Below are 26,155 nucleotides of genomic sequence, written 5' to 3'. Positions count from 1 at the left end.
TTTTAGGTGTCTAATATGCTTAAAAGCCACAATAAGTTTCCTTGCCAAAATAATTTGCATTTAAGAAGTACTAGGTGGTTTTCTCAGTCTATTTGATGCTAGAACAGGTAAACACTCACCATCCTTTTCTCAGTTTGCTATCAGTAAACTAGTCAAAACCTTGATCTATCTTTTTTGTTAAGTGTGAAATCAGCAATCCAACCCATTCACTACTTCTTTGGAAAGGAAGTGGAAAAAAGCATGGATTGTGTGTTCTCTTCTCCACCCCTCTGTTAAAAACAAAACAACAAAAGGCGTAAGATCTTAGCATGATGACAGTAGGCAATTCTAATTTCCATAATGCTTATCATTTCCTCTTCCTTTTGGAATTATGGAACAGAGGCTTGAAGAAGAAGTAACAGGAAATCAGTAAAGAAACATGGAGAAAAGGCAGAAGAAAGGAAAGCAGAGAAAGAAACACTCAAAAATAGGCAAAAGACAAAAGAACTGACATGGGTAGTGGTGAGTGGCAAACATCTTGTTTCGAGTGGGAAGCATTCAGTGGCTGCTTGGGAAGTGTAAGGACTGGAGAGCCGCAGAGTGCTCAAGGAAAGGCTGCAGGCAACTTTGGTTGCTCTGTTTTTGGGAAGATGCAGCCACCCTCACTCACTGCTGTCTCCACTCCCATACCTGTGGGACACCTGTTCAGAGCTGAGGTGCAGCAGCAAAGTGCAGGTTACCCACAGCTGCAGTGGCTGCAGTGGAACAGAGAAAGGGCTATAAAGACAGAAGTGCTCTGCAGTACTGAGAGCTCAGGCAAAAGAGTTGAAGGATGTATTTTAAAAGGCTACTTGTCTTTCTACCTAAATCAAACCTGGATTGTTTTAATAGGCTTCTTCTGGAAATGTTATTCTAACAAAAAATATTAAACCAAAGAAACATTATACTTCAGAAAACTCTTCTTAACCAAGCTGTTGCGATTACTGCCTGTCATTTCTTTCCTATTCAGCAGTTCTTGATTCAGTTCCCAGGCATTCACAACACTTAAGATGACAGACATGAAAGCAGTGGGCTCTACATTTAACTCAAGGTGTGACAGTTAGAGGAATCTGCAGAGGGTGGTTCAGATCCTACCTGAGCCAAATTTTCCTTCAGTGCTTCCATGCCATGGGCATTCAAATATAGAGGTAGTCAGGTGAATGTAATTAGACCCAACAAATACATCTGAGTATATAAATTAGTATATATCAGAGAAATAAATCAGTATAAAATTCTTTATTTTATCCCATAGTACACCATTACTAAAAAGGGAAATAATTATGGTAAACTTCATGTAAAAAACAATCCAAGCCCATTATAGGTGCTGGTTAGACAACTGGACTTGTAGCAACTCTTTGTAAGAAACACAAAAGTTGTGCATGAATAGCAGGACTGATCCTACTCCACTTGCAAAAGGGCAGTTGTGTTTGGGACATGAGAGGCAGGATATTCCTATTGCTTGGTATGTTTGGGTTTCTCTTCCAGAAGTCATTGTAGGTATTTCCTTAGTTTCTATTGCTGTTTGTGGGATACCTTCAAGACCCTACAAAGTGATTTTGCTCTTTGCAGCACATATCTTGCTTAGTTTGGGCACTGATGTCACGTGAAAGCTTATTGAAAACAGAAAGAAACCAAAACCTCAAATGTTTTTTGTTTTTTAATGCTATCCCCCAAAGTATTGTCATGTTCCAGTGATGTGATCTATATGACTCACACTTTGTAAAGGAGAGCAGGTTGTATCCACTTAACTACTAAGTGGCACCCACATAATGGGTGTGTGAAACCAGAGGATTAAGGCCAGTTGTGCTTTAGCAGTTTTCTAAGATGAAGGGACAATTGCCACTGTCCCATTGTGTGTGGTGCTCATAAAGCTGGTGCTGCCTTCAGCTGCTCTCAGTGGGGCTGAGGAAGAAGATGAGGCCATAAGAATAAAATGTAAATTATTGTAATGAGCATTGCAATGGTGGGTTCTGAAAAAGGGCTGTAGTAGAGGGGTATTTTAGTTTCAGTCCTCTGCAGGATTGTAAGCCTTTAGGGTAAAAAAGGACATGTTTATGTAATATCCTCCATTATTCCTTCATTAGCTTTGGCTCTTACTACTCTGCCTCCTTCCCACAGAAGTCCCAGCTCCCCCCTCCCAGCCACCAAATAAGTTTATTTTTCCAATGTAGTGGCTGAGAAGGCCAACTTTAACCACAGATTTGCTGGTGGTCATTTGTAATGGCTAAAGCCAATCCTAAGCATTCTGTTGCTGAAAATTAATTTTCTATTAACTTAATTGCAAATTCTTGAGACGGGGGAGAAGGGGGGATCCATTGGACCCATTCCATGGATCTCTCCATGCAATGGAGCTGGAAGTGGTACTGCCATAACACCATGATTTTTTCAACCACCAGTTGCACCCAGGACATGTGTGACACTGTATTGTTTTGGAATCCAGTAAATATCCTTTCTAAAGGAACTCCAGGCGTGAACACAGACACACATTGCATGAAATAACAATGGTTTCCTGTACTTTTGTGAAACATTGGTGCTGTTGGGTAGTACTTGACACATTTCTGGTCTGTTTTTCCTTTTCTTGCTACTATGTACCCTGGTGTTGTGGTTTCAGGTGCAAAATAGCTTAATTTTTTTAAGCAGTATCTGGTAATTAGCTTAATTTCTGCTTTTTAGTTCAGTTATAGGTATACAGAATAAAGTATTGGAAAAGCTGCATTACTGATTTGTGAAGCAAGCTAAAGCATTTTTAATGTCAAATTCCGTATTAGAATACACTCCACCCCAAAATGATAACTTGAAAATGTAACAAACTAAGTAAATGCATTAGAACCATTTAATTTTTTTTAAAAATGCAGGTTTAGCTTTGTAGCTTGGTTTGTTCACTGTTTTTAGCAGAGGAAAAGCTTTTCTCACACTGAACACTGTGGGTTGGTGACAGCCCAGCACAGCAGTGGAAATGCAGCAATGGAGATGGTCCTGGTCTTCTGCTGCCCTTACAAATTCTTGTCTCCTCATCTCACATGGAAAATAGCTTCATGGTGGCAGCTATTTCTGCAAGGGACAGCTAATGAAGGCATTGGGAAATTCTGTAGAAAAATAATGTTCTTTGCAGTCTTTCATCTGGAAACCCATTCCAGCAGTGCTCTGTGCAACACCAGAGCACATCCTCTCCTCTCCTCTCCAGCCCCCTGTCAGGTCACCCTACAAAAATATTTTACTGTAGTTCTTTAAGCTTAAAATGCAGTTGTCTGTTCAGATTTGTTGTTTCATTATGGAGTGTGTCAGATAATCCCTCTTGCTTTAACAAAAAAAAAAAAAAAAAAAAAAAAAGGTATTTTAAACTAGTCCAAAGGTATGGTCACCTATTATATGGATCACAGGTTTAAGTGTACTCCATTTTGGTTTCCACCATGAACATCTAATTCTTGTAACAATGTTGTATGTTTATTTAAAGTATATATATATATATATATATATATATGCATATATATATATAAAAATTAAATGTCAGATTTTGCATTAATTAAGATTTTTAAAAATTTGAATATGAACTTTGAGTACTTCATTTAAAAAAAATTAAAAATACTTTTCCTGGAGTGTTAAGTTTCAGAATTCAAGACTATATTTGTCAAATTTAAGTTTAAAATATGTAGCTATCATTGTTTTTCTGATATTGAATGTAAATATTTGTAAAAAGAAATTCTTTTGTATATTTTTGTGAAAATGTAGTTCCCCAAAATATAAAAAAAGATTTAATAAAAAAGTGCATTTATGTTACTGTTCAACACTTTTAATCATTTTAATATCACTGAACTGTATTTATGGGCATGTGTGTGCATTATTTTTCTGTAAGGAGAAAACCACAGTGTGCTCAGAAGGAAAAAAGAATTCCTTAGAAGTTCAGTGGTACTTTCTTTCTTCTGGGTATAAATGGAGACATCTCAGAGTATCTATTTTCAAGTGAAGTGGCAATTCATAGGCTTTTTAAGTGGCGAACAGTATCAGTATCAGTAATTCTTTAATTGTTCTGGCTTATGAAGCTGCTTGTTTCCTTTGTCTTTTTTTTTCCCATTTTAAAGAGCAGAAGGACTGTGACAACCACTGCACTGGAACAACAGCCAAAAGACAAAGCATTTGTCTTTACCCAGTCCCTGGGTGCTGGGACAGCAGTGCAGCCATGTGCACTGTACCAAACACTTGCACAAAAAGTACTTCCAGGATGATCCCAACACAGGAATAAGCTTTCTAAGTGCTTCTGCTACCATACTTTATTCTTCAACACACCAACCCTTAAACAAGGAACATTACACAAACAGAACACAAAATGTGCTTTGAAGGTTTTTAATGGAACTTAAAGTAAAACTTTTCTTACACAGATGTTTTTTTCTTACAGCGTAAAAAAAATGTAAAATTGTCCAAACTTACAAACTTGGAAAATTAGAGACATTTCAAGTATGCAATCAACCTCGTTTTATGAAAACAATGTATATTCAAAGTCCAAAATGTATGAGTCTTTCCTAGCATCCTGTGTCCTGGTGGTTGATCCTCCTGTCCTCTACTGTCCAGAGAAGGCAAAGCTCAGTCCCAGGCTGTATCATATTCATTCACTGAGGAGGAAGTAAAAAACAATTCCATAAGAAGCAATTCTGCCCCTCTGTAAAGATGATTTGAGAATTGCTCTGTGCCCTACCCCTCTAATGGTTAAAACCTTTGCAGAGGAGATTGGATCATTAAATCACATGAGCCTTATGGCAGGCCCATAGCTGCAGCTTTGGGAAGTCTGCTACTGGTTTATGAAATCACAGGCAGATGACAGGAAGGAGCTGCTCTGCCAGAAACACTCCAAGAAAACAGCTGAACCTATTGTGGAAAAGACAGCTTAGACATAAGATAAAACAATGGTAAAAGAATCTTCAGCTTTATTCAAATACAACTCAGAAAACACCACCTGTCCAGGTCAGGATTCCAGTGACTGCTCTGTCTCAGCTGCAGGGCACTTGTTTATCAGGCCTGCATCACATTAGTTAATGTTTATACAACTACTACCAAACAACAGCACAGGGTTGTCTTCAAAAGAAAGCTGCCCATAAGGGGTATGTTTCTTCATACATCTTTGCTGTTTCTCACACACGCATTACTTCTGTGAGTAAAACTACATTAATGTCATAACACACCTTTTCTTTTTCTTGGTTAGGTTTAGAGTATTTCTCACCTGGCTTGAGTTCGAGTCCATTTCAAGGCATGGCGTGGAGGTACAGCGACAGTGGGATGGTAGAAAGTGCAGTCTGGTCTTGTACACTGTGTATTAAACCTACAATGCTGAAACCAAAAGTATTTCAGAAGAGGCTGCTCAGTGCTGGCTGCCTGAACTCCTGAACATGCTGAAATGCACTGTGACCCTGGTATTGCTGTGTGACACATCTCACCTGCAACTGAGCCAACACCCACCTCCACCAGTGCAACCAGCTCAACCCAGTGACAAAAAATCCTTTTTAAGAAGTACCAACTATGAACTTCATGCTCCAAAACTGCCACTGCACTGACTTGTGGAAATTCCTTTGCTCGCAAGAGTTTACAGAGTTCAGCTTGAATTGATCTCTGTGCACAACTTGGGAGCATGACACACCATTACCTGAGGGGGGAGAAAAGCCAGAATATCTGGCTAATACTATCTGAGCATGGGTATTTTGAAAAAAAGCACTACACTTCCTGGCATTAGATGCAGGGACACAATTCTATAGAAGTACCCAAGTAATAGACTCCTGTAGTATAAAGATTACATTAATAAATTTAGGGTAACTGGGCAATCTTTAAAGTTTTTGCATGTTGCAGTTATGTGAAGGAAGATTCAAGAGTCTTGAGACATATTCCTTCCCAAAAGGTCCCAGCATCCTGGCTAGGTATATTTTGAAGAGATATGGCCTGTTTGAAGCTCCCCAGCAGCATTTGGTAAAAAGGTAAGTTAAAAGTATAATTTTCCAAATTCCTTAAGTCACTACTTTTGTGTATTCTCCTTACAAGGCAAAGTTAAAATGTGAACAGTAAAAGCAAAAAGTGTTAAATCCTGGTAACATTTCATGCCCCAAAGTAGCATGTTTCAAGTCTCTTTCTAAAAAGGAAGGAAGATAGGAGATATATCTTACTTTTGGGTGGTAAAATGGACACTCCATTTTCTTACAAGCTGGAAAAAACTTGCACAGTGGACTACTGGAGGGTATGGACAGTGTGGGCACGGGTGCTAATAGCAGAAACAAAAAGATCAGGAAGTGAGTCTGGATCAGAATATATTGCCTTTTCAAGACAGCTCTGCACAATCTCAAATATATCAATCTTTCTGCTAAAAATTCCGTTTTATAATACACCAAAATTCAGCAAGATATAGAGACAGCACTTCCCAATGCAGTTAGTAGATCCTGGAGTAAAACAAGGCTATTAGGTAATCATTTAATTTGGTTCTTTCACCATTTCGGGACAGGAAGTACCATGGTCAAGGCAAAACTTCCAGCAAATTGCACAGAGATTCTGGTAGGCAGACAATCTCAGATGTTAAATTTAGACAGCAGGAAGCCTGTTAGAGTTTCAACTGACCAAACTGAGAAGCACAGGCACTGCACTTTCCAGAAATATGGAGGAGCTGCTGGAAATGATAACAGAAGACAAGCACATTGTGCTTGGGGTCTGGCAAGGTAATAAAACTGCATGAACTGTGACTAGGGGCTAAATTACTTCCAAAAGATCATGCAGTAAAGGCCCTGCACCTCAGCATGGTTCAAAGGCTCAACACCAACCCACATCACACAGCTACTGCCTTCATCAAGTAACCTCACCCCAAAAGTCATCTTATCACTACACCTACTTCACTCCTACACTAGCATTAATGAAAAAAATGTTCAAAAGCAGGAGCCTCTGTTTTCAGTGTGTGTCACAAGCCCTCGGTACAACATGTGTCCAATTTAAGAAAAAAATCTGAGCAAAACTGCAGTGCTGGCTAATCCCTTCAAAGAAACAGACAACTTGTGCAAGTCACCACTTTGGCCTTGCACAGCCTTCATATGGACTCCTGCGTAAGAGCATTGGAGGATTTTTCTGGTAACAGTTCTTGCAGTAACACTGGATTATTATTCTTCATCTTGCACTAAGAGTTGTAGGTCAACTCAAGCAAAAAATTTTTTTTTTCATCACTGTCAGTTTCTGTTTCCAAAAATACTGTTGTCTCTTTAGCACTATCACTGAAAGCTCAGAAAATAAGATGTGCTCACCTGGTTTAGGAGATGGATGGGGGGTTCGTCGACTGGCGTGAGTGTAAGGACAGTCTGGCTTAGTGCACTTTGCATCGTATTTACAGTTTGGATGGATGAACAGACATTTATCAGCAAATTTGCAGTTAGGAAAAAGTCTGAGGGAAAAAAAATTGAGTAAAAAGCTCATACTTGGAGCAAAATCCCCAAACATCTGCTGCACACAAAAGCCAGAGGTGCAGCAGGGCTGGGGCATGTCTTAGTTCCTTCCCAAGTGGGGCACACGGTGTAGTGCACGAGCTGTGCACTCACACAGCTGCACTCAGCTGCCCTTCCTGTATACCTCCCCTCCATGCAGTGAACAACTGAACCACCTCACTCTCAGGGCACTTTGGTCCCAAACTCCTTGGTGCAAGCCAGGACACGTCCCTCCTACTGTGCAGCACAGAGTGACAAAGGCAATGTGAAATCAGACCTTCCCCAGAGAGGGGTGCAGTGTTCCCTAGTAACATGGTTTTCTCTGAAGAGTTTTATTTTGAATTTAGTTACACCAGATTTTATAAGATAATTCAAATGTCCAAGTAACTGACATTACCCAATCTGGTAAGAGTTACCTCAAAACAGGCACTGTTTTCCTGGACTGCTCCTGCTTATGGAAGAGAAGTCAAAGGCACAGGGCACATTCAGGAGTTCACCTTCTCTTTCAAATTCAAAACTCAGTCACTGTATTACTATGTAACAATAACCTAACCTTCAAAAGCACTGTAACAGCTGGCCTATTCTTTTAAGATGCTAATTCCTGCATCTTCAAGCAACTCAGGAACACCAGCCTGTACTGTAAACTAAAGTTTTCTTCTGCAAGGGTGCAGCAGCCATCCCTGTGTTCTGACACTTAGGAGAGGGGCAGAAAACAGAAGGAGTAACAGTGTGATAATCTAGCTCTGATCCTGCCCTGACAGGTTTGTGCTGCCTTGGAATATTTACTGACACAGAGCAGAAGTTTGCAGCACTGGAATGAAAATCAAAATAGTAGATGAGCTCTGTACTACTCACTTGCAAGGTAGTGTGGGGTGATGGTACACACATTCATCTCCATTTTTACAGGCAGGCCAGTACTTGCAGCGCTCCAGCACCTTCTCCTGCTTTTGTAGCATACTTAAGTCTTCCATTTCCACTGGATGGTAAGAAAGAAGAAAAAAAACAACCCCAAGCTGGGACCTTTATGATTCTATATGCAACTTGGTGTAAACAATCTAGCATAATAAAAATTCACTGTACTTCTATTCTCTCTTAATCAAAAAAATCATGACAGTAAGAGTTTATGTACATCGTATTTTCTGAAGAAAATTTCCAAAACCATAACATGGAAAGTCATAATACTAGACTGACGGCTGCCTTTTGGCAGCTTAATCATAAAATTTGCACTGTTTACAAGCAAAATAAATCAGTTTTCTTTTTCAATCTGAACTGATTTAAAGATTTGGACAGACAAGGCAATGATCCCAACTGAACCTGAGTTATGACTGTTCTGCTGAGCCATGAGTTAATTAGAGCTATGTTTCTTTCTCCAAGATATTTTTTACTCTAGAAAATTATTTCAAGAGATGAAAGTTAAAAATCAATTTTTATGATAATCAGATTTATTATTATGGGGGCATATACTGAAAAAGAACCACTTCTGTGTAATTTGTTAAGACATTTCAGTTACCTGAACCCAGACTCTAATCCAAAAAGTATTTTAAGAAATTCCAAGCTGAAACATTCCATACCTTCACTATCCTTACAGAAACATGGGACTTTGACTTTCTCCTATTTAAATTGCTTAGAAAACCTTATTCTCCAAATTCAGACAATTGTACATATGTTGCTGTTGTCTCATTTTCCCAAGTTTGCCTAAACCTTTGGCTTTTCAAAGTTTTCCAGCACTGCCTAGACTTCCTTCTCTGATCCCACTGATGACACAAATTGCTCCAGCTTCATTCCATCCTTAGCCTCATTTATGCCTTCTCCTTGCAACCCACCAAAGCCAAATAATGCCATCCTGTTGTAGGACCACACCGGCTCGTACAGATCACTTCCACATGGATCTGACTGTGTGTGAGCTTCAGTGCCGTCCCTGCTACTTCACAGGAATCCTTAACAGAGCTAGGACTGTGCTGGCAACACTCTCCTCTACCTAACAGCCTTGGTGAGGAGTCTGAGGCTGCTACACACAGCAAAGCATGGATTTGCAAGGAAGTATTCCAACAACTGTTTCTCTGTGCTAGTAAAGTGCATGAATACACAACATTCCCTTAATCTTTAAGATATGTGCAGTACTTCTGCAGCCAGGGAACTGAAAAGACATGGACTTAAAAGATCTTTTGCTATGGTGCTCTCATAATTGCATTACACATTTACAGTTGGATCCATGCAATTTAAGGGTTTTCAGTACAGCACCAAACAGTATTCTTTATTTAGTTCAGAAATTTGGATACACTGCTACTACAGAAAATAAAGATCCTTATTTTCTTAAGAAAGCTAAGTAAAAAACCATGAATCCAAGCACAGCCCTCAAGCATGTATTCAACAGGCCTTATGACAAAACAGTAGCCTCTGTGTTTTTCATGATCATGTCAGCATTCTAAACAATTCAAGCATGTGGTTCAGCAAGCAAGTTCCCATGTTATTCAAAAGAAATCTAGAAAGAGAATATAGAAACCTTCATGTAAAATCATGCACTGTAAAGTTCTGCTTTCAGGTGCTAGCCCACTGGACTCTACCAACACCTTACACTACCGGGCTCCTTCTGGTGTCACAATCCTCGACAGAAACATGAATACCATCTGACATATTTTTAAAAGTTCAAGGCATGTCAGTGTGTTAGCTGTAACATCACCTGTCCATCAGCACAGGGACAAATTATAACAGGTCAACCAGAAGGGCAGATTTCTGGCAATGAAGACCAACTACATTTGCAAAAAAACAAAAAGAACAAAACAACAACAAACAAACAAACCAATCAACCAAAACAAACAAACAAAACCAACTAAAATAATCCAACCAAATTTTATCAATACTAAGATGTGTGGAGAACTACCATGTACCATATTGTTCTAGTATTCCAAGACAAAGGCTTCTGAAGATAGGGTCCCACTGAACTCCCAGATTTCATTTGCCTAAAGAATGCTCTAATTTGAAGAATAAACACCACCACTTTGGTTTCTTAAGAATGATATATCCAGGAGGTGTAGCCATGCTCAAGCAGCACAGCAAGGCTACATCCTGTTGGTCAGTATAATTACCATCACAGTTCTCCAGCTGCCTGGTTACAATCTGCATCTGCTGTGCTCGAAGACCTTTCAATCCTTTGCCAGCACACATGTGCTGGGTAACTGGCTTCAATCCTTCCATTAGACACATCTCTTCCTCCTCCTGATCAGAGAGGTATCCTGGTGGACTGGGCACGCCATCCAGTGTCACAATGAACTTGGGACTAGCAGGTTTCTCTGGCTGGTCTCTATCAAACAAAGAAATGCAGGAAATTTACATTTTCTGACTCAAGAGATTTGAGTGAATGTGAGCTGTGGTAGTAAGTGAAAGTAGTACAAGCTAATCTATGGGGAGTCAAGCAGTAACAGACCTTTTAGCAATTACTGGTAATGCACTCCAGTTAGCAGTTGGACTTCTAGTCTCCCTGAGGCACTAATAAGAACTACAGCTCTAGGTACAAGTTCAGTTTGCTACACTCTGCTCAACAGACAGATCCAAAAACCCATTTTCCAACAGTCAATCCTGTGGAATTTGCAGTTTTGAGGCAGAGAAAGAGAGCAAATACCATTCTTGGAATTACAAATCTTTTAACACACCAAATGTGTCTCCTCAAAATTACTGAAAAGCACATTATGAAACAAGTGGTATAAAAGTTTTTAGAACTAGGATGAGAGAATTGCAATACTGATACTAAGAACTTTGACACTCAGCCAGACTAAAAGGTCAGACACCAATAGCCTAGTGTCCTGTATCTGACAGTAGTCAGCATGGATAAGAAGGAGCATTAAAACAGGGAACACATACATTTTCTCCAGCCTTTCATCATCCCATCTACTTCACCTCAGGGATTTCCTGAATGACAAGCGATTCTAAGTATTTGGAGAACTGTGGAGTTCTCATCTTAGACAAACAGCAAGGGGATAAACTTTGCTTCCCTATGAAGTGAGGCTAAAAGCAACTACACTGTAGAATGCCTTTAAGAGGACAGAAACCAGAACATGAATAACATAATGAGCTAGAACTTTCAGACTGAAGCAGTCAGAAACTGACCTATTCACATACAAAAATTTACCTCTCTCCTATAGCACAGTCACAGCTTTCAACTGTGATATTGCCAGGTTATCCTTTTGGATTTGTTTGCTCAGTGTTGGTTTTGTTTTCAATTTACACAGGCTGCTGAAAGCCACTCGCAGAAAGGAAACACCAGCAGATTCTCAAGCACAGCAGCCCAGGTGATGAAGTTCATCATGCTGTTCAGAGTGGCTTTAACTTTTAACAGGTAGGACTATTTGTTACCTGGAACTTCATTTGAAGCTGACATGAACTTTAAGCTTCTCCTGGTCAAACTCTCCAGTAAGGAGCCTTAAATCATTGTCCAGGATTCACCACACTCAATACTATGTTAAAAGATGTTTCTTAAGACATGTAATCCAAGGGTGAAACAGGTATAAAACTAAAGGCAATTTAAGCAAAATGGTTACTTGACTAAGATTTCAGAAATCAAAACAGAAGAGCAGTACTTTCAGCTCCTTCTTCTTTCTTGCAAATCAAAGACTTGCTCAAGCTACAGTTGACCCTAGGATTATTTTCCTAGAGAAAGATTCCTGTGAGGTTTTTTGCCCCTGCTTTTTTTCTCCTGCTATTCAAAGTCAGTCCATTTTGCATGATTTCACACCTCCTGACTGAACTGACAAAGCACAAGTCTGACCAAATGGCTCCATCTAAACCACAAACAAGCAATTTGACTAGCAACCCTCCTAAATGCAGTAGCTTTTCACCGTGTCTGTATGAGACGTCCTGAGTGAACTCGCACTGCCTCTGTGCCCTTCTTCCCCAGCTGCTGATTCTGTGATGCCATCTCCTCTGACAACCTGGGCTTCTTCAGGATGAATGAGCGAGTATCTGAGTGCACCAGAGACTCTGGGTCACAGTAATCTGCATTGGGAGAAAATTACATAGAAAGGAGTAAAATAAGGTGGCAGTTGTACTCTTAACTTATAGCATATTCCTAATATCAATTTACATGGTCACTAAGCTAATCTTACTTTGTTTTAATTTCTTCGGAGTAGTTTCCAGTAAACGTTTTTACTTCCCTGTTAATTCCACGGAGGTGGATCCGCAGAACCCATAAGCCATATTAGGTCAGATCAGTAAATTTTATAAGTGGAACAGCTATGCTGAAACAGCTTTGGAGAGAGTGCAACCCCCCCCTCCAAATCTCTCATCCCCTGAACAGACACTAATGTAATGCATTCATTCCTTAGAGATGTAGAAACTAGATAATTGTAGAAATCAGTATAATTAATTGAAAAGGAGTATCTTAACATTCACTGGCCAGTAATATTAGATGTCAAGATAAAAGATCACAAGACTTACCCTGAGACACTTGCAAGGCATCTTCAATCATAGGATCAATCTGAAGCCGACAAGAGAGCTCCTTTTGTTCAATTCCTAAAAAAACAGCAATAAGAAGCATATTTAACAGCATGTTAACATGAAACTATAGATTAGAGAACTGAGGCACACTCTCTTAATTCTTTTGATTAAAAAAATCAACAACAAAAACATTCACACTTTTAACATTTTTAAAAGCCATTCTCATTATTATGAATCCTTTTCCCATTGTTTCAGGAACAGTAACATGGCAAAATCTAAGTACTGTAGGACACTACTCGCTCCCATAATCGCTGCTCAGTACAAATGAGGTCTGTGGGCACAGAAACTGATGAAGGCCAAGCTCCTCCTCCTCATTTGTAGAGGAGTTGGCCATTCAGAGAACACACACAGAGGAAAGCAAGTAGCAAGGGACTACTTTACAATCTTCTTAAAAGAGCTAAAGCAAATCAGAGCAGCATTGTTCCACATTTGAGATATGGCTTAAAAATTTATTTTTGCTTTCTGTACATTTCCTAAGCAAGCGGTCATTTCCATTTCAATGGCAAAAGAGTGAAAATATTTAGCATAATTATTTTCTGTGCATTAATTCAAAGGCTGATAAAGCTTTTTCTCACATACTTTAGGGTGGCAGAAAGATTCCAAATACATCTATATGAGGAATAAGCAACTGCAAAAATCTTTTTAAAATAATGAATGTTTACCATTCCTTTACAATGATCATAGGATGATGTAATAAAAATCTTACTCAAAACCAAATTTTATTCATTATCCAAATATCTAAACACTTAGCAAGTATAAACTAAGTACTTGTTATAGAAGTATTTTTTCTCCTGCCTTACTTCGATGATTCCTTGTGACTAACAAAGACAATCCCCTATCCCCTATAAGAAAACCATGCTGAAAAGGCACTTTGATTGCTTTTAAGTATTATGCCCTTTAGGAGATTCAAAACAGAAGTAAAAACCAAAGGTGACACAGTTAGCCTGGTATCAGCTATCCTGTAAGAGCAAAGAGAATATTCTTATATTTAAACTGAAGAATAAAAATAAAACACTAATAACCATTTGTGCGGAAACCACGTGTTGAAAGAATCTTTTAATACTTCATATGCTGGAAAATTGTTCTAAATACTCTAGAGTATCTTCACTCTCACTTAAGCTTTGTGACAGAATTACTCCTACAAGATACTAAGGAAAATGTACAAAAGATGGGGAAAAGAGAAGCTATCCAAATGTAAGTGCTTATGCAAAATTATTCTTCAGTGACATGCCACAGAGCTGTAACATTCTTTGCTTACTGATTAATTCCTCTGAGGTTCTGTGTTTGGATACATGAATCTATCTGACAGCCATGCTTTTGAAAACTGCATGGTCTTCAGCGCAGTTCTGCATGCAACTTCTGATGCAGACTTAAAAATTAAAAGCATTACTTTCCTTTTCTCTGCTCAGCTTGTAAAATCATATTCCCTAGTATAAATTCTGGAAAAATATTATCAGATGACCTTGAATTTCTTCAGCTGTCTGCTCCTTTGACTCTTCTACTTGAAGCTGAGAACTCAGAACAGGCAGTCTGCTTTGCACATGAATTACTTCTAACTGTGATTCTTCTGGGCGAATTCGAGTTCTTGGTGCAACTGGAACAGTCTGTTTCTGTGGAACTTTAAATAGAGGAACAATGGCAAATCATTTACATACTACCCAATCACACAATAGTACTGTTTGTAGATATATTGTGCTAAAATAACTCGCACAAATTCCTACACACACACACACACAAAAAAAAAAAAAATCCCAAGCATCTGTCTCCACAAAAATCCTCTTTAGCTACGTGTAAAATTCTTATTATGGCACCTCAAAACACATGAGAAGGATCAGAGTTACAACAGCAAAATATTCATTCACCCACTTCTACATACAATTAATGTGGTACTTTCTGATAGTTTTGAAATCACTTTTCATTCCATCTTTCATATAAATAATCATGGATCATCAATATGTCTCTTCATATGATGCTAATTACCCTTTGCTGAAGCGCTTGCAAATACAAAAAAATGGCAGCAGATTCATAGAATCACTTAGGTTCAAAAAGACCCTCTCCCTCATTTATGTTTTCATAATTCATCACTGAACATCAATGTAATGAAACAAGACACAGTAAATCCCTCAAGTATAAATGACTTGCAATTTAGCATTCTGTCTTATCTCGAAGTGATTTCTTGAGCTTGGATTTATACAAGAGAATATGGAAATATTATAGACTAACACAAGCAAAATCAATGCTAATTACCAGTGGAATAATTGGTTGTTTTTGTAACTGATTCTTGTGCTTCAGAGATCGCTTTCAGTATTAAATTCTTATTGGCCTGTTTTGAAGGTGGCAACGAAGGTCTAAAGAAAATAAAAAAAAATTAATCATACATGGATTGCACAGCAACACTATCCATGTTAAAGACAGTTGTTTCAACAGGAATAATATTAACAGAAATCATCTACAATTATTTTATACAAAACAGTTTTCAGTTAATCTATTCTCTCAGAGGATGGGGATCCACAAAATGCTCTAAAAAATGGAAGCCCAGATGTGTGATTTCACCTCTCAAGCTTCTGTAAAACCATGCTACATATGGAAAGGCACTCTCTGCATTAATTTCTTCCCACCTCTGCCCACCACTTATCTCTTGCTAGATTTGTGCTGGCACCAATAATTATGCAGCCATCCTGGGAAATATGATCCAGCTGCATAATTAGAATGATTCTATCAAAAACATATTATTTGTAAAAAAAGGCTTTCTGCTTGTCTTTAATATCAACAATAAGGAAGCTTAAATCAGACCAATGTGCTGTGGTACTGAAGGTAAATTAAATACAGTGTATTAGCTTAAAATAAATCTTATACAAGCTAGCACTGTAGGTCAGTAGAACCATCTCTTCTCTAGTTTATATGTTCTTATTCTATTGTTAAAATTCAGATACAAAAGATATGTATTTTGACTAATGCCTGACACTTGGACAGAATTAGGGGGCAGAAAAAAAGGAAAAACCTCTGAAGACTGTTTGAAAAGTTGAAATCATCTTAAAGAACAAGTGATAACTGGTTAGAAAAAAATTCCTGAAAATAAACCAAATTACTGAAAAATTATTTTACCACAATAAATACCTGGTCTGAAACATGTCAACATTAATGTTCTTTTGCCAGTAAGCTTCACCCAAATAATGTAAAAAATCACACTCTATTGCATCTTACATGCAATAATGAAAAGAAGTTACAAAATCAAAGGCAAAAGGGTTGCATAAACAGGCATCTCATGCACAGAGTTGTGAGATAGTACAAAAAATATTAGAAGTGTTTACTAAATTTTGTCTGTCAATTTTCGAAAGTGCAAACTTATTTTCCTCATTTCCAAAGTTTTCATTCATTGTATTAATTCTTGAAAACTCAGAAACACTGAGATTTTCAGTACCTTCTTTCTGGCTTTGCAGGTACAGACACACTGCTGGAGATGCTTCCTGTTCGCAATCCATAGTCTTCCTCTTCCTCTTCATCTTCTCCATCATTACAGAACTTTTTCACTTTGACTACCGAGCTTACAACAGGCAGCCGTCTCTTCCTGGAGCTTTCCTCCTACAACGTACAGAGCAGGCAAAACAGCTCATTTAGCATAAACCAGCAAAGAAAGCACTGCAATTCCACCTGGAGCCAGGAGATGGAGAACTTCTATTCCAGTTGGACAAGTGACTGCTCTGGGTAATATGAAAATCAGACACATTTACATCCATCCCAAAGGATTCTTAACTGACATGGTTCTAAATAGAATAGTAACAATAATCCTCCTCATCATCAATGTATCTGGGCTAATAAACTGTATGTCAAAAATTCTGATTTACAGGACTGTGTAAAGCTAGGGGTACACATAGCACTTAGGGAAAATCATGCTGATTAGATAATCTTAAGATCAGAATGATAATTTCTGATTCATCATATGCAGCTCAATAATGTGCTAACCTGTTAGTCCAAGTCAATATGACAAAGATGTACATGGTAATTAACTCTGAGATGCAGCAAGCTCTCAGAAAATTATGTCAAATTATGCCATCTGTTTTTACCAGTGGACTCAAAGGATGAAATCTCAAACCTACTGGTACCAGTGACAGAAGTCTTTTGATTTCTCTGAGGTCAAGATTTTCCTGAAGCGGACATAGCAATTCAGGTTCCTAACAAGAACAATAGTTTAGGTTGTACCAACCTCACTGCCCACTTTATCAGCACCGAGTTTGGAGGTGGGTCTGTGACCTTCTGCTAAGCTGCCAAATGCTTCTGGATTGCACAGCTGGCCTGTTTCCAAAGACCTGCAGCCTTGTGTGTCTAACTGGCAGCTCCCCTGCAGGCTGCCCTGCTGTGACAATCTGTGAACGTTGCCATCTGCACTCCTGACAGCTGGGGGCCGGTAGATCTCGGCCGAGGGACGAGAGGAACCGTAAGTTACAGTCACAATAGGTTTCTTCCGTGACAAAGGATTCTCCTGCACAAAGTTTAGGTCTTCATCAATAAGATCATCTGGTTCAGGTTTAATGTCAATTACAGCTTCAGAAGGTGACAATTCCCTCAAAGGCTTGACCGTAGATGTTAAGCGGGATGCAGAACCATCTTCACAAGACTGCCTGATTAAAAAAGAAATCACCAATTATTATCTGCAAGTCAAGTCCTGGAAAATGAGAATTGTCTTTTAATCAAGAATCATTAACGTATTACTGTTTATGCAAATTTAACACACTGATATTTTTCAGTTTGGTTAATTAATCTAAGCCCTAATCTAATCTTTAAGCTACGTTGCTTAAAGAACTGAGTTCTGATTTAATGTTTTTTGTACAACAAATTGTAGCAATGCTTTACTCTTCAAAAGTACTTGTATCTTTCCAAGTGTCTGTACTCTTTAGAATGGCTACTACACTCACACAACTACTGATGCCTGAAGGTGTGCTAGGAAGTAGCCAGCAGCCTCACCTGGAAGCAGTGTTCCTCTGCTCCTGTGAGCTGGTTGAAACTCTGGAGTCATTTCTTTCAGTCCGAGTGCTTGACACTGCAAGAGGGGGCAAGATATCTTCCCGCCTCCTCTCATCACTCACACATGAACTGCTTTTGCTGGAAGGCAGGTTGCTCTCAAAGATATTAGATTCTGAAGATTTTACACTGGTGGGTTCTGTGGAGACAGGTACCTTTCACTTTTACATTAAACCACATAAACAAAAAATTAACGAAACAGACAAGATATTTTTTCAACTCAGGCATATAATACTACACAGAAAAAATAAGCCTCCCTTCACTCAAAATTTCATTTTCTTACTTACCAGTAGTCACGGATCGCAGCTTATCCAAAACACCATGGAGCCTGAAATAGACAGCAGACAGGGAAGGAAGCAAAAGAGAAAAAGGAGAAATAAAAAACTTTAACTTACATTCAGACTAATAAAGACAGAGATATCTGTCTAGAGATAGATAGAAACTAATCATTTTTCAGAAACTCACTGCCTTTCCACCCTTAAAACTTCTCTTTCCATCAACCACAGTATGTTTAACCTCAAAAGGGAGGCTTAAAGTACCTTGCCTCCTATATGTCTTGCACATCCAGGTAGAGTATTCATCACATCATCTACTTTTGGCATTTAGTTGGTTTACATATTCAAAGCCAATACTATCCACCTTTCACTACAATCAATGGAGTTAAGTATCAAAAAAATAGATTCAAAAAACCGAAGCCAGAAGCCTAAAGCATAGCCTAAAATTTTACTTTGCATATGAAACTTTAATTACACAGTAGAGTTAAACATAATTGTAAGTACAAACTCAAACAGTATATAACTCATAGTATGTAAGATTCTCAGGATTCTCCCACCATGCTTTGTATATACCAACAACACTCTCTGAGATGTGCTGGTAAGCAAAAATATCTCAGCAAAGTACCAAATTTGCCCTTTGCCTGTGAAAAAGGCACTAACCTGAAGTAACACAAAAAATTATGTGGCTTTAATACAATAACACTGCTCAAAAACAAACACATATTACAGAGAGAAGAAAGCAAAAACCCCGACACAAACTCATATCTTACTTGGTATTCAAACCTGATAACGGGCAAGTCCATAATTTTGACTGAATATTTGAAATTAGCTAAGGGACAAGAACATATTGAAAGGACTGCATGTGGGTATAATGAAGGCTTATACTTGTTCTCCTTGTGAGTTTTCACTAGAACATTTGTCAGCTGAGCTCTGGTGATGCAGATCAGTTTTCACACTGACCTCAGAATAACTGATCTGACACTTGGTTCAGAGTAAAAAGTGGTGGCCAACCAGCATGATTGCCAGGTTTGTCACAATTGCTGCAAAACTTTTGCCAGAAGGCCCAAAATTAGCAGCTACAGAGACAAACCAAGGAAGGCAGATCTTGCTGAGTACTGCATTTAGCCAACATTTAAGAACATATACATTCTGAGTTGTCTTTAGAAGAAGTAAAAGTCCCAGCTACAATGCTATGTAATACTTTTCCACCAGTTCCCTTACAGCTTATTCACAGGTTTCATCTTGTCTTCTTTTCACCAACACCTACTTCGGTACCTGATAGAACACTCGTAACATTGAGTTCGTATTTATATATATATATATATATATGTATGTGTGTGTGTGTGTGTACATATATATATATAAAAAATGAGAATACTGACGTAGGGTTAAAACAGTCACTATGTTTAAAATTTAACCATGTGTCAAAACCAGCTGGTGGTATATGTGCATATAGTCAATACATCATTTAAAATATAAATATATAAAATGATCTTGATTTCTTTGATGAAATTTGCTTTCTCTACATATTTATTATTTTTTTACTTTTTCATTTAATTTACAAAGCCCTGAAAGTGTTTTCTGCGACACTATTTTTTACTGTATATGAGGATTCAGTCAAAACCATAGTACAGGAGCTACATTCTCATCCACTTGTAAACTTCACTGATCCGTCTGATTTCCAAAACTACTATGAGAAAGACAACTGCATGATTTCCTGATACACTGAAACCCAAAAGCTGCACCTAGGCAGGCCACAAGAGGCAGCAAAGAAATGGCAGCGCAGTTTTCAAAAAAATGGTCCATGTTTAATTGCACTCCTCTATTATATTTTTGACAAATGCCAGGAGAAAAATGAAACCTGTCTGAATAAAATCAAACTATATCCACACAAGTTACATTATCACCTGGAAACCCATCAGTTTAAATAGCTAATACAGTGAATGTAATAGCTGGAACTATTTTTCCTTTTTTGTCAGTATTTACAATTTCATAACATAGCCAACTTCTAAAATGTTTCTCTCTGCTATTCAATAACAGAAAAGCTCATAGGAAGTAATTACATATAAGAAATATTGGAACAGAACGTAATGTCAGTATGAATATGCCAAAGAAAGCAAACTGAAAAAGAGAAAAAATTTTAGTATTTTTCTCATCTACACAAAACAAAATAATGATCTTTTAAGCTCTATTAGGTAGGAGATTCAGAAATAGGATTAACTTGAAAAAATACATAACTCTGAAAGCAACAAAATCTCTACAGTCAAATGTCTGAAATATGGATTTACTTACAGGTCTCTACTGTAAAACAAATTCAGTATTAGAAAATGCATGACTAAATTTGTCATGCAGTATGGAATAAATCAATCTACACTGTCAGGAGCTGACAGCAGAATTGAAGTGTTGCTAACTTGTCCTGTTCACAGTAATTCTGAGGTTCTACTTTTGATTTTTGGAGTCGGGTGGTGGTAATAAATAAATAGCCTGAGAGGTGGGAATACCTAAGCATTTGGCGTTAAGCCTTGTCAAAGACAGTACACAGAATTAGATCCACTGCTCATCTGCCCTGATATAGTAATTCCCATGCACAGCAACCTGAAGCACTGTTAGCATAAAAGCAACAGATTGGTCCTTCACATCTAACTGCAGTGAACAATGCTCTCATGCTCACAGGGGCTTTTGCAGGAATAATTTTAAGTCAACATACAGCCCCCACTTATCTGAGCACTTTATTTACAAATCTGACTGGCTTATAAACAAATACGTCCTCCAGTCCTTTGCCATCTAACTATCACCTCAAAAGCCTAATTGCTGACAGACTAAAATTAATGTACTTATTAGACATGCAAAGTAGACGTTTTTATTAATGAAAATTACATAATGGGAAGATAAATAACTTTTTAAAATGTCAGGTGTCACTTATCGAAAGCAGTCCTGCACTACTGATAAGAAGTGTGACAAGCAGCTTGCAAACATACCAGACAGTAAACCTGACAGTATTGTTTCCAAGGAAAAGGGAAAGGTCTTCTGTCATCTGCTCTTGACTCTTCTTATTGGCCACCATAACCATAATATAATCAGGGAGCTCTTCATCTAATAGAAAGAGAAATACATTGTTTTAAAGTATAATAAATCATGGAAGACATAGCAAACATCTTTAAACAAGTAACGATCTTCTTTCTGTCTTACTATAAAGACTGTGCAGGCAGAAGATTAGGTAAGCAAATTAACAAGACTTCCATTTCCTCTGAGATTCAATACAAGTCTCATCTACAAGCAAGGAATAAAAGATCCTCAACTACACAAGAGCATAAGCTGAAGATCAGTGTATTTAAAAATGGAGTAAACAGAATGGAAAGAAGAACAAAATAAAAGAAAGCCACTCCGCTGCCTATATCCTTTTTCTTGAATACTAGCAAACATTTACAATATTTTTATCACCTCAAATATTGCCAAATACAGTACCTTACCCTTGTTAAATTTCCTTTAGTTACAAAAACTAAACAAATAAATATCCATTTCTGGTATGTGCATTGAACAAATCAAAACTGTATTAACTTCCAGATTTTCTACCTACAAAAATAAAACAAATCCCAGCAACCTCAAGACTGAATTTCTATTCTGTAATGCATGCAATTTCATGCACAGTGAGAAACCCATTTCCTTGCATTACAAAGCACTCCCACTCCTCAGAATGCACAGGAAGGTACTTAGAGCCCAACATTACCACATTAAGGGGTTGGGGAGTTTGGTGTTTGGTATTTCACTTTGGCCTAGCTCTGGCCTCTGCTGAAGGACTGACTGCCACAACTGTTGCTCAAAGGCATTAGTTGTGCTTCTTGAGCACTGCCTTCAATTTAGTTTAATCAAACATCTCATGCTCTCCAATCCCACTCCACGGCATCATGTGATCATAACAATAGTAAGTGCAAACAGCTGGGAAATACCTCAAATTATGAATCTGAATCAAGGTACTGATAGAGCTGTGCTTATTTAATCAAGCTAAGACAGAACACAACACTAAAAAGATCTAAAAAATGAAAAATACGAATCAAAATCCAAATGAAAGGAATTGCCTTTCTTCTATACCTATGTACACTGTAAATAATTTCTCTCTCCCCTAGACTACAAAAATACCATTCACACATTGTACCTGCACTACCACTACTCAACTGGCTGAACATAACCCATTCCAAGCTTAAACCCTCACTTCTTTTTGGTGGCTTTTTGTTTGTTTCAGTTTTTGTTGTTGCTGCTTTGTTTGGGTTTCTTTTTCACTGCAAACTTCAGGCGGCACAAGGACCTTAGAATGAATTTTATTTATTGGCCAAACTACTTTTAAACATGGTAAGTTCTTCAGGTGGTTCAACACATGACAAAGTAAAGAAGATATTTTAAGTACAGATAAAAGCATAAGTTAGCACAATTACATGTAACAGTATGATAGAAGACGGAGGTTACTACTTTCTTAGTAAGTTACTACTTTCTTAGTAACTGTAGAAACTTTCTTAGTAACTTAGTTGGCTTATGCCAACTTAAACTGCATGTAGAACTACAGCCTTTTGAAAAATTTCCTAGCTGATGAATAATTAACTTACTTCATCTTGCTTTAAATATATGAATATTTCCTTTGTAAGCTCTACACAACAAGTTAGTTTCAAAATATCTTCTTGTAGAAGAGTTTTCAAGACAAAAGAATTAGCAGTTACAGAAAGAAACAAAAGCATGGTTCTTGTGCAGAGGCTAGAATAATGGAGAACCAACTTTTTACTAGTTACATGAAAGCAGACATGGAGAGTTTTTGACAAAGATTACTTTAAAAGTTGTCCAAAATACTCTAGTCAAGAAAAGAAACCTGAAAAATCATAGAAATTTGGAAATTTGGTTTAAAAAGAAAAAAGAGGCCAAGGCAAGACAGACTTAGCAATAAAGAATACAAAGTTATTTAAAGAAGTTCAGAAGCTGACTGAGAAGAAACTGCAGACATTGTCTGCTGATCCAGGGAATACAGGAAACCTGTCCTCTAAATACAGAGACAGAAGGCAAACAAAGAAAGAACAGTCATAGCTGGAATCAAAGATGGCTAGTATTCTACCAGTATTCAGTATTGGGAGACAAGAAAGACTTTTATTTCAGAAGTACAGAAGAAAGCAAAGAATCAAGGACTGAGAAACTGAAACCTGGAATGATGGTAAAAACCCCAACCAACCAAAAAAAATTAGTTACTTAAAAATACAAGCTTTGAGATGGTGAAAAAGATGATTTTACAATTAAAAAGTTCTAAACATGGCTCCTAGGCACCAACTGACTTCAGAATATCAGCTCATAGTAACTCCCTTCTATGGAGCCAATACATTTTTCCATAAATACAATGCCTCCCTTAAAATAGGAAAGAATATGAATTTGGGCTCAAACAAACTTTGAACTTGGCTCTCCAACTCACAGGATCACTATATTATGCTTTCAATTCTTTTTCTTCACCTGAAATCCAAGAGGCATCACAGACAGCAACAATGCAGTTTCAGGACTGAGGTATTTTGTTTCCAACAGAATGCTGTGTTAAGTTACCAACTTCTACTGCTGCAGAAAAGAGCTGTTCTGAAGTGCAAAACCCATTTCTTCCCGGGCTCAGAAAAAACAAACAAACCAATAAGACCACAGATGTTCGCATGGCTCACCCCTCCTGCAACAAGCCAAAATAAAATCTGCCCCTGCCTCTAAGATTCAGATACATGTATTTCATCATCATTAGTTCAATGCAGCTCTTCCATTTTAAAGGTTTGTCCCACATAATGTTTCTGACCTGGCCTTTTAATTTCCTAAGTCACTCACTCACCTTTGTCCTCTCTCTTAATTTCAACAGACACCTCACCCTGAATTCAAGAGCTGTTAAAAATATGCCTAAGAAAGACTGATTCCATCTCAGAGTGGTCACAGCTACCTGCTGCTGTATTTCCAAGGCTCTTGCTTTATATAATGTTTCTCCTAATGCTTCAAAGAAATTTCCTTAGATATTCACATCATGGTTTGTTTTTCTTTCAAATCCCTTGCCACCATTTCTAAAGGGGAAGACTACTAGACTGATTTCTTAGTTGTTTTCTTTTAGTTCTTCATATACTGATGTTCACATAGTGCTTCCTCTTATGCTTACTATAATATCTTGTGAAGTATATATCTTTCTTTTTTACTAGTCCAGCACTTCAGATATTTCTTCTCATGCTTAAGGCTTCTGTATGCAATAACACAGGTAACAGTAAGTTCCATTAGCTAAGCTGGGTTTTTTCCTACATAACAGAAATGATCTAGAGAAGATTGCTGAACACATGGCAAAACTTACCAACATAAGCCCCCAGCTCCTGTAACTTTCCTTTTATAGCACCCTAAAAAATAATGAAATATTATTTAAGGGATGGATCAACAAAGTATTTCTAACTGCAAAGACGTGGGAGGCTTAGCAAAGTTCCTCTCATTTACTATTTGAGCACATTGATTTAACACGTTAAAATTTTCCTATTCTCTACTCTCAGGATAGGACGTTTTAACAGCGAGGGGCTGACAGCAGAGTAACGGAATCTCACTCTCTCCACCGTATAGACCAGTTCCTGCGCTACCATCCAACCTCCAAGTCCCAGCTGTCCTTTTTTAAGCACAGACCACCCGGACTCATAAGGTGCAAAGAAAACGAATCTAAGTCGCTTTGATAAAAGATAATTCCCAGCTCAGCAGGCAAACAGAAACCTGCCGGGATTTCCAAACTGCGACCGCCGAGTGGGAGCGGCTGACAGGCCCCACCGGTACCGGGGGCTCCCACCCGACCGAGCTGCGCACCCCCCGGGCAGCCCCGGGGCCGGGCGGGCTCTGCGGGGCGACAGTGGCAGCCCCGGGACACCGACGGCACCTGGCAGCTGCCCGTCGGGAGACAGGGGTGCCCCGACTCCGCTTCCCACAAAAACGACTCTCCTGCTCCCGCCCTCCCCGGAGAGTCCCGAGGCCGAAAGACCCCGCGGCCGGCAGCAGTGACGGGGGGCCGGCCGGAGCCCGGTGCCTCAGCCGCCGGCTGGGCCTGCCCCCACACGCGGGCCCGGCCTCCTGCCGCGGGCGGAGGGAGCGACCCGGCTGCTTCTGTCTCACCCGGATCTTGCGGCTGATCTCGGTGCCGATCTCCATGGCCGCGCCGAGCCTCCCCCGGCCCGTCCCGTTCCGTTCCGTTCCGGCCCGTCCCGCGCGGCCCCGGGCCCGGCTCCCACCGCCGCCCGCGCGGGTACCGAGCGCCGCTCGGGCTCTGCGCGCGGCCTCCGCCAGCACCGCCCCCTGCCGGGCGGCGGCCGCAGCGCGGCGGGACCCCGGGGCCGAGGAGGGAGCGGCGGGCGGAGCCGGGGCTGAGGGGCCGCAGGTGCTGCTCCGGGCCGGCCCACAGGGAACCGCTTAACTCTGAATGCCAGAACACAGCTGCTGGGTTATTCCAATATTAATGCTCTTCCCCGAGAATTACACAAATTGAATACTCTGTTATCTGTTAAAAAACAAATAAATTGTGGTATAGCTATACAAAAAGTATTCAAGTAACTCATAATATCACACTACAGCTATATAGGTTTCCTTTTGCCCACCACAACCTCTGTCACCTCCTTTTTCATCAGGGTAGGAGAGAGAAAATATAACAAAAAGGCTTATGTGTTGAGAGCAAGAACAGGAGACCTCACTCACTGATTACTGTCATGGATAAAACAGTGTTGAGGAAATTAGTTTAATTAATTAACAATCAAATCAGAGTAGGATAATGAGAAATAAATCCAAATCTTAAAACACTTTCCTGGCACCCCTTCCTTCTTCCTGGGTTTAATTTTACTCCTGATTCCCTGCCTGTCTCCCCCCAACACCCGGGAATGGGGGTTAGGGTCAGTTCATCACCTGTTT

The 26,155-nt window shown here is 39.0% G+C and overlaps 1 protein-coding gene across 2 annotated transcripts; it reads right to left on the bottom strand.

Annotated features, from left to right (window-relative positions):
* Positions 1 to 4,345: 4,345 nt before the first annotated feature.
* Positions 4,346 to 25,472, bottom strand: ZC3H14 (zinc finger CCCH-type containing 14). Of its 2 annotated transcripts, XM_030949539.1 has the most exons (17): positions 25,370 to 25,472; positions 24,576 to 24,618; positions 21,217 to 21,331; positions 18,251 to 18,291; positions 17,907 to 18,102; positions 17,149 to 17,563; positions 16,366 to 16,526; positions 15,192 to 15,292; positions 14,407 to 14,562; positions 12,885 to 12,959; positions 12,287 to 12,443; positions 10,541 to 10,755; positions 8,310 to 8,430; positions 7,278 to 7,414; positions 6,162 to 6,256; positions 5,231 to 5,337; positions 4,346 to 4,625 (listed from the first exon to the last, which is right to left on the bottom strand). In XM_030949539.1, the coding sequence occupies exons 1-17, from the start codon at positions 25,403 to 25,405 to the stop codon at positions 4,619 to 4,621; spliced, it is 2,178 nt and encodes a 725-aa protein (XP_030805399.1). In that variant the 5' UTR covers positions 25,406 to 25,472; the 3' UTR covers positions 4,346 to 4,618. The 2 variants fall into 2 exon arrangements, with proteins under 2 accessions (XP_030805399.1, XP_030805398.1); XM_030949538.1 differs by lacking the exons at positions 4,346 to 4,625; positions 5,231 to 5,337 and having other exon boundaries at positions 5,374 to 6,256.
* Positions 25,473 to 26,155: the final 683 nt, after the last annotated feature.

Source organism: Camarhynchus parvulus, chromosome 5 (genome assembly GCF_901933205.1).
Source record: "Camarhynchus parvulus chromosome 5, STF_HiC, whole genome shotgun sequence".
Taxonomy (NCBI): Eukaryota; Metazoa; Chordata; class Aves; order Passeriformes; family Thraupidae; genus Camarhynchus; species Camarhynchus parvulus.
The sequence above is the reverse complement of the archived record's forward strand: the minus strand, read 5'-3'. Positions and strand labels throughout refer to the sequence as shown.

Bases quoted from the DNA above. Each gene is read 5' to 3' on its own strand.
- ZC3H14 (XM_030949538.1), bottom strand. From the start codon at position 25,405: ATGGAGATCGGCACCGAGATCAGCCGCAAGATCCGG. The intron at 21,332-24,575 runs GTAAGTTTTGCC...TCTTTCTATTAG, and splicing joins GGAGCTGGGGGCTTATGTTG to ATGAAGAGCTCCCTGATTAT. The intron at 18,292-21,216 runs GTATGTTTGCAA...TGTCTATTTCAG, and splicing joins ACTGTCAGGTTTACTGTCTG to GCTCCATGGTGTTTTGGATA.